This window comes from Notechis scutatus, chromosome 3, assembly GCF_049901735.1.
Source record: "Notechis scutatus isolate UNSWTSFEM ecotype Mainland chromosome 3, rNotScu1.2, whole genome shotgun sequence".
NCBI classification, from domain to species: Eukaryota; Metazoa; Chordata; class Lepidosauria; order Squamata; family Elapidae; genus Notechis; species Notechis scutatus.
In genome coordinates, this window is record NC_142011.1 from 29,137,428 (window position 1) to 29,151,413 (window position 13,986).

The 13,986-nt window shown below is 42.9% G+C and overlaps 1 protein-coding gene across 1 annotated transcript in view; it reads left to right on the forward strand.

Annotated features, from left to right (window-relative positions):
- The first annotated feature begins 1,507 nt into the window (after nt 1–1,507).
- Nucleotides 1,508–13,986, forward strand: part of ARHGAP40 (Rho GTPase activating protein 40) — a 68,318-nt gene continuing 55,839 nt past the window's right edge. Inside the window, exons 1-2 of the mRNA XM_087959045.1 lie at nt 1,508–1,656; nt 3,689–3,863. Of these exons, the coding sequence (XP_087815171.1) occupies nt 1,508–1,656; nt 3,689–3,863 (324 nt within the window). The remainder of the gene's footprint in view (nt 1,657–3,688; nt 3,864–13,986) is intronic.

The following is a 13,986-nucleotide window of genomic DNA, read 5'->3' on the forward strand; positions in this document are numbered from 1 at the left end:
AGACAGGTTGAAAAGACACAAACATTGAATTAATTTTTGCAAAAAGGTGCAGTTCATTTGATATAAATCCTGAGTCCCCTTTTCACATCCAATGTGTGCCACTGATGCTCCAATACATGTTGGGGCTTGGGACAAAAGTCCCAAAATGTCTTGAGCCCTGTGAAATCAAGAGTTAATTTTTGGTCCAAATGAAGGGTCTAGATGCAAAACCACCCGGTTGTCATGAAACATACACAAATCTGGCCTTACCGAAAGGGCAGCTAATTCAGACACCCTCCTGGCTGACGTAATAGCCACCAAGGATACCTTCAGAGTTAAAATACGGAGACCTACCATTCGTAAAAGCTCAAAAGGAGGGCCTGAAAGAGCTTGGAGAACCTTAGGCAAGTCCCAAGTGGGATACCTATGCACAATGGGTGGTCGCAGATTTCAGGCTTCCCTCAGAAACCTGTGGATCGAAGGGTGGTGGGAGAGGGGATGTGTATCTGTCCCATGAAATTACCGAAGCTAAGGCTGCCACCTGCCTGCGGAGTGTATTAGGCGCGAGGCCCTTGTCCAGCCCATCCTGGAGAAACTGAAGGATCTCCAGAACAGATGCTGAAGAGGGTTCTGAGCTCTCCAAACACCAGTCACTGAATTTCCTCCAGGTGGCATCGTAAAGTTGGGTTGTAGACTTTTTACATGAAGTCTGTATTGTGTTAATTACACTATCTGAAAGGTTGGCCTCCTTCAACAACTTCCACTCAACCGCCAAGCGGTCAACTGAAACCACTGGGGTTCCGGATGCAGAAGGGCCCCCTGACTGAGTGAGATCCGAGAGGCCGGGATTTTCCAAGGCCTCTGAACAGACAACTTCACCAGGTCCGCAAACCAGGGTCTCCTGGGCCAATATGGGGCCAGCAGAATCAGCTCCGCCTTTTCCTCCAACATCTTCCGGATGACTGCCAGGATGATTGGAAGTGCGGGGAAGGCGTAGAGGAGACCTGGGGGCCATCTGCTCCGAAGTGCATTGGTCCCCTCCGCTCCCTGGGTTGGGAACCTGGAGAAAAACCTGTTTACCTGTGCGTTCTGGGGAGTGGTGAAGAGGTCCACCTCTGGAGTTCCAAAAATGTGAGACAATTCTATGAACAGGGGAGGATGGAGTCTCCATTGCGAGTGGTTGACTTGAGATCGACTCAACCAGTCTGCCTGGGAGTTGTCAACCCCCGAAATATGGTCTGCCCTGAGAGACAGGAGGCTCCTCTCTGCCCATCTCCCCAGAGTTCTGCCTCCTGCATCAAAACCCTGGATCTGGTCCCTCATCTGTTGACATGACCCTTGGCTGCTATATTGTCTGTCATTTATTAGCACATGGGACCCTGACACTAGGTTCCGGAAACTTCTCAGGACAAGAAAAATAGTCCTGAGCTCCAGGAGATTGATGGGAAGGGTCCTGTCTGAAAATGGACAGTGTGCTTGGGCCATCTGGCCCTGGGCATGTGCTCCCCAGCCCAGAAGGCTGGTGTCTATGGTCACTACAATTCTGTCTCTTGATCAGGTTGATAGAGAAACCATGTTCCTGCAACACCTGCATCGTGGTTTGAAGATCTTGTTCGGCTGCCTGGATGGAGGTAGATTGAATCAGAATGTTGTCCAGGTAGCATTGGACCCTCACAGGTAAGGCTTGGAGGAGGGCTACCAATGCTGCCAGGACCTTAGTAAAAACCCTTGGTGCCAATGAAAGGCCAAATGGTAGGGCCCGATATTGGTGGTGCTCACTGCAATAAGAAAAATGGAGGAACTGGCGATGGGGAGGCCAAATTGGGATATGGAAGTAAGCCTCCGTGAGGTCTATGGAAGAGAGATCACCCTTTCGGACACTCTGAAGAATAGAATGTAGGGTCTGCATCTTAAAACGCCTGTATGGGATGAATTTGTTCAGGAGCTTGAGATCGAGGATTGCTCTCCACCACCCCCAAGGCCTTCGGGATAACAAAGAGGCAGGAGTAGAAACCTGATCCCCGCTGATCCCATGGAACTCTTTCTATGGCTCTGATGTCCATCAGGTGATGGATAGCTGAGTCCATCTGGGCCCGTTTAGATGTGTCACGAGAGGTAGGACAGCTGACAAAAAACGATGGAGGGGGGGGAGAGAAATTTGAGTTGAAGGCCCGATGATATTGTACTGATGACCCAAGCATTGTTAGTTGATTTCTCTCATCTGGATTTTAAAAAGGTCAAACAACCTCCGATGAGAGGGGAGTGGATGTAGTTACTTAGAGTGCCTGAATGAATGAGTTGAAAGGGCCGCTTACCCGAGAATAGTTGTTGTTTGGGTTGACGGTCCTGCTGTTGTTCCCGACAAGGGGGATACGTTGTCTGGTTGCAACTGAAGCAAGGGGTGTTAACTGGCCTGAAGGTTTGCGTTCTGGGGTACGTGGTGCGTCGAAAATCTGACCCCTTGGAGGAAGTAGACAGCACCTTTCTCTTGTCTCGTGTTTCCACTGAACTCGGCTGCCACTATTATTTTGTTGAGATCCTGGTGGGACCTAACATCAGCAATGGGAACTCTGTCCTGAAGTTGAAACAACCAGTGAATAGATGACCTGGTAAAAAAGGAGGCTGCGGTGGAAGCTTTCACGGCCCAAGTTGCAGCCTGGTGTGTGCATTTCAGAGTTTGTTCCGACTTTTTGTCCTCCTGTTGTAAAACATTCTCCGGTTCTGGGGGGGTGCCTGAGGAAGCAAAGGTGGCTACCACCGGGGAATCTACTGCTGGGACAGCTAATGCATTAGCCAAGGCGGGACCTACATTAAAGAACCTCTTGTCCTGGGAAGAAGGATGAGGCCCTGACGGGGTTCTCACACTGGCCCTTTACTACATCCAAGAACAACAAGGGAGATGGGAGAAACTCATTTCGGACCACCAGTTTGGAGAATAGTGCGTCTCCCTGGCTCGAGGGGCCAGCCTGTGGTTCCGGGGTCACCTCTTCTTGGCTTAACTGGGCTGTAACCAGAGCCTTCTGTAGTAAGGGCCGAAACAAGGAGGGCTTAAAGACAGCAGTTGTGGACGGTTGTTCTGGTTTGGTTTCCTCTTCATCGGAGAGGAAGGAGTCTTTAATTTCCCCCTCTTCCTCTGAGGAACTACCCCATTCAGAGTGGTAAGAGGATCCCCTGTCATCCTGTCCCTCCCAGCTATAAAAATGATGAGGGGCATACATGGGTTCCAAAGTGGGAACCTCCCTCCATGGGGGAGGGTTACCCTGACAGAAGGAAGAAAAGATACCCAAGCCTCTTCCCGGGGGGTGGAGGAGGTGTTTGAGACCTTCAGCAATGCCCTGTCTGACTGCTACCAAAACTACTTCCTCGATGTCTTGGGGCCTGTTCTCCCAGGGAGGAACTATCATTTGGGGTCCAGTCACAGAAGGGATAAGGTTAGCTTGTTCCCTAAACCTGCCTAGGCAAAACCAGCAGGCAAAGCCTGCTGAGGGTTAGGTGTAGCTGTGTTCCAAGTAGGTGGCCTATAAGAAGGGCCTGACAAACTCAGGTCCTGGGGAAGGGCCTCATCCTGCCTTTCAGGTGACCAGTTTCGTAGATGGCTAGCCGGACTTCCATCTGCCCTCTCTGTACCTGCAGCTTGTTCTTGTAATTGTTGAGCATTTTTTGTGAATTGTGTCTCTAAAGCCTCATGTCTTCTTTTTTCTGCCCTAAGTTCAGACTTGGAGGCCTTCTTGGGGGCTAGAGCCCTGGCCTTGATCTTTGCTGCGGCCTCCCTGTTGGCTGAACAGACTCATGGTCGTTTTCTTGAGAGGTCTGAATGCTCTGCATGCCTGATGGTCCTGGCTGAGCCCAATCTATTTCCATTGCTCAAGGAAGAAACACCGGAGGTGCTGTCAGCTCCTTCTGATGGTGTTTTCCGAGCGATATGACCAGGAGAGAGATAGGATCACTGCCTCGGGGCCCTCTAAAAATGGCGCCCGGAGGAACTCGATCATAAAAATGGCCGCCAGCCATGAGGCGAGGGGCCTTGAGGCCTTTGATGATCCCTGTTGCATGTTTGAATCCCTGGGGCTTCGTGCTGTGGCCTTTGTTTGGCAATTTATAATGGCCTGATTAATATCTTCGTAGAAGGAAGATTGCCCCTCCTATCGATGTAGCAGTAGAAGGGAGGTTGGTTGGGATTGGGCCTAATTGCTGCAAGACCATGAGGGCAGCTATCATAAAACTTTGATAGTTTATGGCCTAATAAATCTCCGGAAGACTTGTGCAGCCTTGGGAGGTTTTTACAAGCTGTGCGGCCCAGGGAAAAGCTGTGTAGGAGACTGTTGTGATGTTAATTAGCCTCTAGCAAGTCTGAGGGAGGTTCCGCGGCGTTTTGGCCAATCGCACTTACTGTCTGTGTGTCAGTGCCTTGCTGAGGTAGCTGGCAACTCCTCGTGAGCAAAGCTCTACCAGAGCCTCAAGAGTTTCTCTCGATTTTGATGATTCTTTTTTTCAATGCTTTTGTCTTGAGGAATGCTAATTAACTCAGAGTCCAGAGACAATAGCTCATATGTCCAAGAGCTGAGTCGAAAAGCTGGGGCTCTCAGCAGAGGCTAGCCTTTTATAGTGGCAGACTCAGCTTGTGTCATAAGAGGGCGGAGTTATACCCAATGTTGGACTCCAGAGCAGCGTGACGGAGAAACTGACAGCCATCATTTAACTTTTAATCTGAGAGAGGTACAGGAAGATGTGTTCAGCGCCCACAGTTGGGACTGGCAACTTGGTTATTGAAGCAAAGTCATAAATTCAAGGATAATACAAAGTTGCTCATTTCTGTCATAATTGCAAATAGCTGTGAAATAAGACAGTTGCTAAATGAGGACTATCTGGTGATAAAGTTAAACTATTTTGATAACCATTACTTTCTTCTACAAAAGTCAACTTTTATTTTGTTGAGAATTGCTAATGACTTCTAACTTGAAATTTAGAGGATTATTGTTTATATACTGTTTTAGTATTAGCTTTAACAATTCTGTGTGGAACAGGTGGAAAAAATGTATACAAATAGTCCTCAGTTTACGACAACAATTGGCCCCAAAATTTTCTGTTGCTAATTCACAGTTGTTAAGGGAATTTTGCCCATTTTTACAATCCTTTTTGCCAAAATTGTTAATTGAATCATAAGTGAATATGGATTCCCAATTGACTTAGCTTGTTGGAAGGTCACAAAAGGTGATCACATGATCCTGGGATAATGCAGCCTTCATAACAGTTCCCAATCATCCAAAATTTTGATCATGTGACCCTGGGATGCTGCAACAGTTGTAGGTTGAAAAACTGTCATAACTCACTTTTTTCAGTATGGTTGTAACTTCAAACTGTCCCTAAACAAATGGTTGTAAGTTGAAGACTAGTTATAATGAGAAAGGAACTCTGCTTTAAAAAAAAAAACACATCTCCAGAATCCCCTTCTAGGGGCAAATTTCAGCAGTTTTCAATAGGGGAATCTCTGAGTTCTCTTCCTGCAATTTTCATCTCATAGTGTATATTTTGAGGAAAGTTCCAAATATTTCCTGGAAAATGAATAATAGTCCCTTAGCAGAGGCTATTTTTTTTTTTTTTTTTGCGAAGAGACAATTACTTTGTAGGCTGCTATGGCCTAAATGATGGGCTGGTCTCCACAACTGAGATGCATTAACAGCATTTATTACCAAAAGAAGCTGTATTGGTCGGTTGCTGGTAGATAGTGTATGTTTTAGCTAAAGAAAATAGTGAGTGAAAAAAAGATAAGCACACATTGTAAAACCTTCTTAACTGTTGCAGTTCAAGAATTTAGTGGCAGTGAGAGAGGACAATAAGAAGAGGGAAAGAATGAGAAATAAGTCATTTTATTTATTTATTTAAGAAATGTGCATAGTTGCCCAAATCACGCACAAGTAACTTGTGGCAAATTATAAGACTTACCCATCTTTTGATCACTTTATGGTCTGAAAAATGAGGAAGGGAGATGTTTATTCTGATTATCGCTAGGTATTGACTGAATTCTTATATTGCAGGAAACCATGATTGACTTGATGTACTGATCAAATTTAGGCGTAAGTCATGCCTTATAAATTATTATAAATTATTAAGTACAGGAAACCAACGAAACAATATTGGGGCATTAGTGTAAAGTCCCTGTGATGATTCTCATATGTATACTTTACCTGTTCAAAGCTGCATCACAGGAAATGATTACTTACTTGTGTCAATGAACTATTTTATAATAACCATGGAGTTAACTAAAGGCTTTCCCTGTCAAATTAGACCAGGAATCTTTTTTATTTTTGTTGAAAGAGATTGAGTTGCATGTGTTTGCCTGTGAACCACTCTTTAATACCACTAATCTTCATGTGTCCTGATGAGACAAAAACTTGAATTAATTGGCTTCCAGTTTGAGCTTCTTCAGAGACAGACCAAAACCTCGTCTCTGCGAGGCTTCGATCCGTGCTCGCCGCTGGAGGGCCCGGAGCTGGCTGGCTTCGGGGCTAAGCCACCCCGTAGAGGTGGTGAAGAGGGGGGAGATTGCCTGCAGGGTTGAGGAGAGCCGCATGTCTCCTCCCCAGCTGGCCATTACTCCCTTTCCCGAAGGCGGTTGCAGCGGTGGTCAGAAATGGCCACCACAAAGAAGAACTCAACTGGAAAAGAATGTGCAGGAGGAAGATAAGAGGAGAAAGTTTTGGTTGACCGGGTCAAACAGCAAAAAACAACAAATAAGGTACCCTGGAATTGAAACTATTAAAAAACAATAACATTGTTCCCTAAGAAGGTTTTTTAAGCTGCGAAGGAGAGAGAAAAGGGAAAAGATTTGGGTTTTTTTCTCCTTTTCCTATACTGACAGCTAAGAGACTTAAGTAAGAAATTGGAAAAAAACCCACTTTGACATCAATAGGCATTTAATGCTGAAAATAAAAAGTCAAAGGGATAATAAAGATTTCTGGATAATTAAAAGCTTTTAAAAACAGGAAAGGAGAGAGGAAGAATAAAAGGGTAGGATCTGGAAGGGAGGAGACTGCCTGGAATTAAAAAAGAACTTATAGCAAAATCTCAACAAGACTTCCAAAAGATACATTCTAACTGAAATATCGCAACAAAAACCCCAGGAAGAGAAAGTCGAAAAAGAAATAAGGAGATATAACTCGGGACTATCTGGATTACTTAATGATTTCCGGATTCTTGGTTATTGTTTTGAATGACTAAAATCAATCGGGTGGTTGTTTAAAACTGTTTAAAATGGCTCCACTTTTAGAAGAACTGAAAATGGAACTTAAAAAGTACAAAGAAGATGCACAAGGAGGGATAGGTTCTTTTGGCTTCGTATTTCAGTTTTTAGAAATGGAGATTTGGAATTATGAGAAACAACAAGAAATGCCTGCAGAACAAGAAGATTGTGACAAAGAAGAAGCCATCTTTAATGAACAAGTAATCTTAGATGGGGGAAAAAAAGGAAGGGGGGAAAGAGGATGGAAAGTTTAAGATTGGGAAAAACAACTCCAAAAAAAATAATAGAGTGAAAAATAAGTATAAAATCAGAAAGCAACAGAAGAGGGAAATGCAGAGAGAGAATTAGAACTAGAGAGACAAGGGGGTAAAAAAAGGAGGGAGAAGATGAGAGGGAAGAAAAAGGAAAAGAAGTCATAAAGGACAGAAACAAAATACAGAGAAACAGAGCCTATTTAGAGATAATGGGTGAAAATTTAATGGAAAAAGGGATTCTGCAAAGGTACATAAGATAGTATGGTTATATTAGAAATAGAAATAATTTTAGAAAATATGAAACAATGTATGATTAAAATGTCTACTAAAATAGCTATCGTAAATGTAATAAAAGGTATATTTAATGATTTATAAAACGTGAAGAGAAATAAGGGAAAAATTAATTATGGAGATTATATGTGTTTTTAAGGAAGTATGATATTTAATTGAAAAGAAGTGTTAAAGATGTTAAGATTTTAATGATTATTAATGATAGAACTGAACTGGAACGGAATGAGGGTTTATAATTACATATATTTACAATCTTTTTTTTTAAAGAATATAGTGTGTATTATAAGAATGTACCAAGCAGAATTCGATTGGAAGTTATGTATTATGTATTATATTGAAGGTCATAACCTTAAGGTATATATTGAAGTTTAAATAAGAGTTGAATGGATGTAATTAAAAGATATAAAGGTGTCATACTCCAATTTGTAACTACAGGAGAAAACTTGTTTAATGAGAAAAGATAATATGAAATTGAAACAGAACAGACAAAAGTATAAATATAATGATTTGAATTGAGATGAGATAATCAAATTAAAATCAAGAAAATCAAAAGAGGGGAAAAACTTATAGAAAATGTAAAATAGTATAAGATATGGAATAGAATACAAAAAGGAGCATGAAATTGAGTTTTGTGTCTGTATAAAGAAGTTTCAAAAAAGATGTTTTACTTGTATTTTGTATGTGTGAAAACCCAAATAAAACTTTATTAAAAAAAAAAAAACTTGAATTAATTTTTTTTGGTACATCTATTGAGTATGATGATTCTAAATAACAGTACAAGTGTTTATATTCTCTTACTAGTTTTAAATTAGATGTATTAGATGTACTTTCACTGATTCTGTTGTTGCCTATGATTGTACTATATGCTGCTTAAGGCCTTTTGAATGAAAGAATGAAATCTTCATAAAAATGGTTATTTTGCTTAGGTAAATATGAAAACTTTGAAGTGGAGAATCGATGTACTTCACGTCTTATTTGCTCAATAGCAGGTGGCCTTAATATATCAGATCTGGAAGGATATCCTTTGGGAAAGAGGTGGATAAACAAAATGAAGAGATTGACTTGTTTTTCTAGCCCAGTTGAATCTCATAGAAACTCAGCATTTGCAAATAACACTCTTAACATAGTAGAAGGAAATCCTGTCCTTTTGTGTAGGAATTGAGGAGAGAGATTGTCTTATTTACATCCTTAGCAGCTGATCTGAAAAGCAGCTGCTTAGACTTCATTAAAATGTGTTTTCCTGCATCTTGACTTGAATAAATGGAATACACAGTAGAGTCAACATGGTTGATTGGGGGTCAAATGGAAACAGTTTCCTTGATCTTGACTTGACATCATATTTGGCTCGTGTGAAACAGCAAAAGGTTTTCACACTTAATCACCTTCCCATTTGCTATCCTAGTCTTTCTCACTTGGGGTTGAAAATAATAATCTGATTGAATGCAGTGCTCATCTGTATTCAGATTATCCTTAAATGCATAATCCATGCACCATTTGAACTCAAAATAATTAGGAAGGCATTTGTTCCTGAGATACGTGTTTACAACACAGAATTAATTTATAATTAATTCAAGGTCTCTCACCTTCTGCCCTCTAAGCATTCCACTAAAGCAGTTATTTTAAAAGTCAAAGTCTTCATATGATCTGAACTACAGTATCAAAGATACACAAACTTCTGTAAGAGGAATGGATTAGGAGGATGGAGAAATGTGATTTGATAAGGAAAGGAAAGGCATTGGGAGAAACTGAATGGCAGCATTTATTAACAGTTTTATAAATGGCCATAGCATTCTAAATGTTTAAGTCTAGTTTTTTTATCACAAAGTATCCCTGACTTCTTCCTTCATTGAATTGTAAGGACCCTATTGCTTGAAAGAGTGGGGAGGCGTTATGATATAGTCTAAAGAAGACAGAAAAAAGAAAGCTTTTAAGGAAACAAGTTTCATTTAGCTAAGGGTGTAGATTCGGACAAAGTGTAGTTATTCTTGGAGAACAGTTAAATTAACAATAGTCTGTCAGCTCTTCAAGCGGGAAAAAATATTCTGGTTTTATGTAGTCATGCATAAGTGAGGACAATTGCTGGCTTTTATCCAAAAAATAGTCATAATTTAAAAGAAGCTCATAAACAAACCAGAATTTTAGAATTGACCTTCATATGACAGACTCTCATCTGAACAATAGTTTTGCTGGGTTTAGCAGTGCTTTATGTAGTGCAAATAAAATAACTTATTTATATTTATATGATATAAATCACGGTTGTCTCACCAAATTAATGATCCAAAAATGGACTGTAGTAATGAATTGGAAGTGCCCCCAAAATAGGGTCAATGGAAATTTATATAAAGTAAATTATGTGAAATTCAACAAAATTAACTCAAATTTTTAGAGAAATCTAGGAAATAAAGTTCAAAGCATCTCAAAGCAAGACATCACTATGCAAAAACTTGCTTCTTGTGGTCAGATTGAAAAGGAATTTTGAAGGAAAATTTCTTAGAAAAAGATATGCAGGTATAGAAATGGGTAATTGTTTAATTCTAAATTAGGAAAACTTTAGAATTACGATCTTTCTCCTACTGCAATTTCATTGGTTTTGTATAAAAATAACCATTTGTGTCCTACTGAGCAAATGATGACTAAACAAATGATAGCTCTGTACAATTTAAAATGTAAGGAGGAACTTTATTGGGTCCACAAACAAGAGTAGGGATCAGTATAATCGATGAAGCATTGGCATTAGATAATTATGGTGATACCGTCGTTGTTTAGCAGTTATAGCTTCTACACAAAAGAGGAAGGGCATCAATAGATTTGAAGAAATTTATAAATTTGTAGTTCTTAAAAGAACATTTCAATATTTCCTTCTGCTCTAAGGTTTCTGCCCTAAGGTTTTCAATATGTTCTGCAGTTCTGCTAGTAATAAAAATGTATATAATGGAAGAATGTAGCAGATGGACTGTATAACAGAATAACAGAGTTGGAAGGGACCTTGGAGGTCCTCTAATCCAACCCCTTATACAAGCAGGAGACCCTATACTGACATCCAGACAATACAATAATGTTAACCCAGATTTTTTTTCCCTTTACATCAATGCATTCATGTGTAAATTACTTTTATAAAGGCATGTAGTACTCAGGGATTTAAACTCTCAGAACATTTAAAAGATTTAGTCAGTCTTAATTCTGTTTTTTCTGTCCCAAGTTGCTGGTTAAGGATTAGAGAGGTGTTCCCCCCTTCCCCTGCCAGAACTTCCTGGATTGGTGCTTGTTTTGTGCTAGATCAGCTACTACTTTAACTTATTTTTTTCAGCTTCGCAAGCTATAGTTTGATGCTTGTCCCCCCTTCCCCTTGGGTATGATTTAGAATATCCTTGACAGGTCAGGGTGGTATTATTAATTTCCTATCTTACTCCTGCAGAATGTGTGGCCTAAGCATACAATGTTCTGATTAGGAAAAGCAAAACAAAGGGAACTGCTATCAAGCTATATCAAGAAAAAAGCATCTTTAGTCTAAGTGGAGTGTTAGGTTAATGTCAAGGACTACAGAAGTGTCTGGAGCCTGGGGCTGCCCCCCGGAAGATTGGATATAGTAGAAGAAGCTTCGACCTATTCTTAACAAAATGAAGTGCCTATGTGTTCTACTTCCAACCCCTTGCTCCAATATTTAGAGATCTTCCATCATTAATTCTGGATAGGGTAACATTTCCCCAGGCAAACTGAAATCTGGATTCCTGGACTCATAGCCCATTATTGTGGAGTGAGTTGCAATTGTAATCAGGAAGGGCTTTGCACAAATCCATCAGCTATACCAATTGTATCCCTTTAGAAATGGGTGTTGGTAGAAGTTAGCGTGAACGCCCTTTCTATCTATGCTGCAAGAGAGCCCAGGATGGGTTGACTCCTTCCTATGATGTCATAGCTGAGTCTGTACTAAGATATAAAAGCCAGCCCCCGGGAGAGACCCCAGCTTTGGGGAAGATACTCGACAGACTGAAAGGTGTCTCTGAAAGCCCAAAATAAATACAGAAATATGTCTTACCCTCTCTGGACGAATCAAGGGAGGGGCTGGGCTCTCTCGCAGCATAGATAGAAAGGGTGTTCACTGTAACTTCTACCAACGCCCATTCTCCATGCTGCATTGAAAGCCCAGGATGGGACATACTAAAGCTTGCATGTCCACGGGTGGGTCCTCATCTGGCTCATCACACTGACTGTGGAACCACTCGTTGAAGCACCTGTCTGCCGAAGGCTGCAGTCGCCGAGGCAAAAACATCCAGACGGTAGTGTCTGATGAAAGGAGACGGGGATGTCCACGTGGCTGCACGACAAATCTCCTCCAAGGATGCTTGGGTCGCCCAGGCAGCAGAAGTGGCTGCGCTTCTGGTAGAGTGCGCTGTCAGACCTCGGGGAACCAGAAGGGCCGCAGCTTTGTAGGCCTGCTCAATCCAAGACCTGACCCACCTGCTAATAGTAGGAGAAGAGGCCTTGTGCCCCAAGTGAGAAGGGAAAAAGGAAACAAACATGGCTTCAGACTTCCTGAAGGAGGAAGTGCGCTTAATGTATATTCTAAGAGCCCTTCTTACATCTAGCGTGTGCCACTGCCGCTCTAAGTCATGGTGCGGGAGAGGACAGAAGTCAGGCAAAACAATGTCCTGGGATCTGTGAAACCAGGTGTTAACCTTCGGAATAAATGAGGGGTCCAGACGAAGAACAACTCTATCATTGTGAAAGGAACAAAGGTCCTGTCTGATGGAAAGAGCAGCAAGCTCGGAAACCCTCCTGGCAGAAGTGATGGCAACAAGGAACACTACCTTCAGAGTCAGGAAACAGAGACACTGTTCTAAGGGGTTCAAAGGGGGGCTTTGTAAGGGCATTAAGGACCAAATGAAGGTCCCAGGAAGGATACCTGTGAACCACCGGAGGATGCAGGTTGGAAGCCCCTTTCAAAAACCTCCTGGCTGAAGTGTGATGGGATAAGGAAGGAAGCGAACCCCATGAAAGGACTGAGGAGAGGGCCGCAACCTGCCTGCGTAAGGTGTTGGGGGCCAAACCTTTCCAGCCCGTGCTGAAGGAAGCTAAGAACTTCTGCCAACTGGGCTGAAGCAGGAGAAAGACCCTCCCTGAGGCACCATCGGGAAAAAGCCTTCCAGGTGGTATCATAGATGCGCCTTGTAGAAGGTTTGCGAGAAGCCAGGATAGTGAGGATGACCCTTTCTGGAAGATCAACCTCCTCTAGCCGCTGCCACTCAAGTGCCACACGGTCAGCTTGAACCACTGGGGCTCTAGGTGGAGCAGGGCCCCCTGGTGAAGGGAGATTAGATGGGCAGGAATCCTCCAAGGAGAAGCCACCAATAGGTTGACCAGGTCCGCAAACCAGGGCCTCCTTGGCCAATAGGGTGCCAGGAGGAGGAGCTCCGCACGTTCCTCCAACATCTTCCGAATTACTGCCGGAATGATGGGAAGCGGGGGAAAGGTGTAGAGGAGACCCTTAGGCCATCTGCACCGAAAAGCATTGGTTTCCTCCGCTCCCTGGCAAGGAAACCTGGTGAAGAATCTAGTGACTTGGGCGTTTTGAGGAGTGGAGAAAAGATCCACCTCCGGTGTTCTGAATCTGAGGGAAAGATCCCTGAATACAGATGGAGGAATGGACCATTCTGCCTGATCGACTAGGCTCCTGCTGAGCCAGTCAGCCTGGGAGTTGTCAACCCCGGAGTTGTGGTCCACCGAGATCGATAACAGGTGTTTCTCTTCCCATAACCCCAACCGTAGAGCCTCTCTCATGAGGGCTTTGGACCTTGTCCCCCCTTGCCGGTTGACATGAGCCTTTACGGCCATGTTGTCCGTAAGGACTAGAACATGAGAGCCGATCACTGATTGCCTGAAATGCTTGAGAGCCAGAAAAATGGCTCTGAGCTCTAGCCAATTTATGGGGAGGGTCTGTTCCAATCTGGACCAAACACCCTGAGCTATCTGGCCTTGCATATGGGAACCCCAACCCAGGAGGCTGGCATCGGTGGTTATCACTAGCCTGTCTGGGTCCCTGAACAGGAGTCCCCTCCAGATAGATGGTGAATGCCACCAATTGAGAGATCTCCAGATTTGTGGCGGGAGTGGGACCTTGATGGATGAGTGGCTGGTTCCTGCTCGTTGGTAGGGAAGCAGGAACCATTGGAGGGGTTGGGAGTGGAGCCGAGCCCACGGGACGATGCCAATACAGGAAACCAT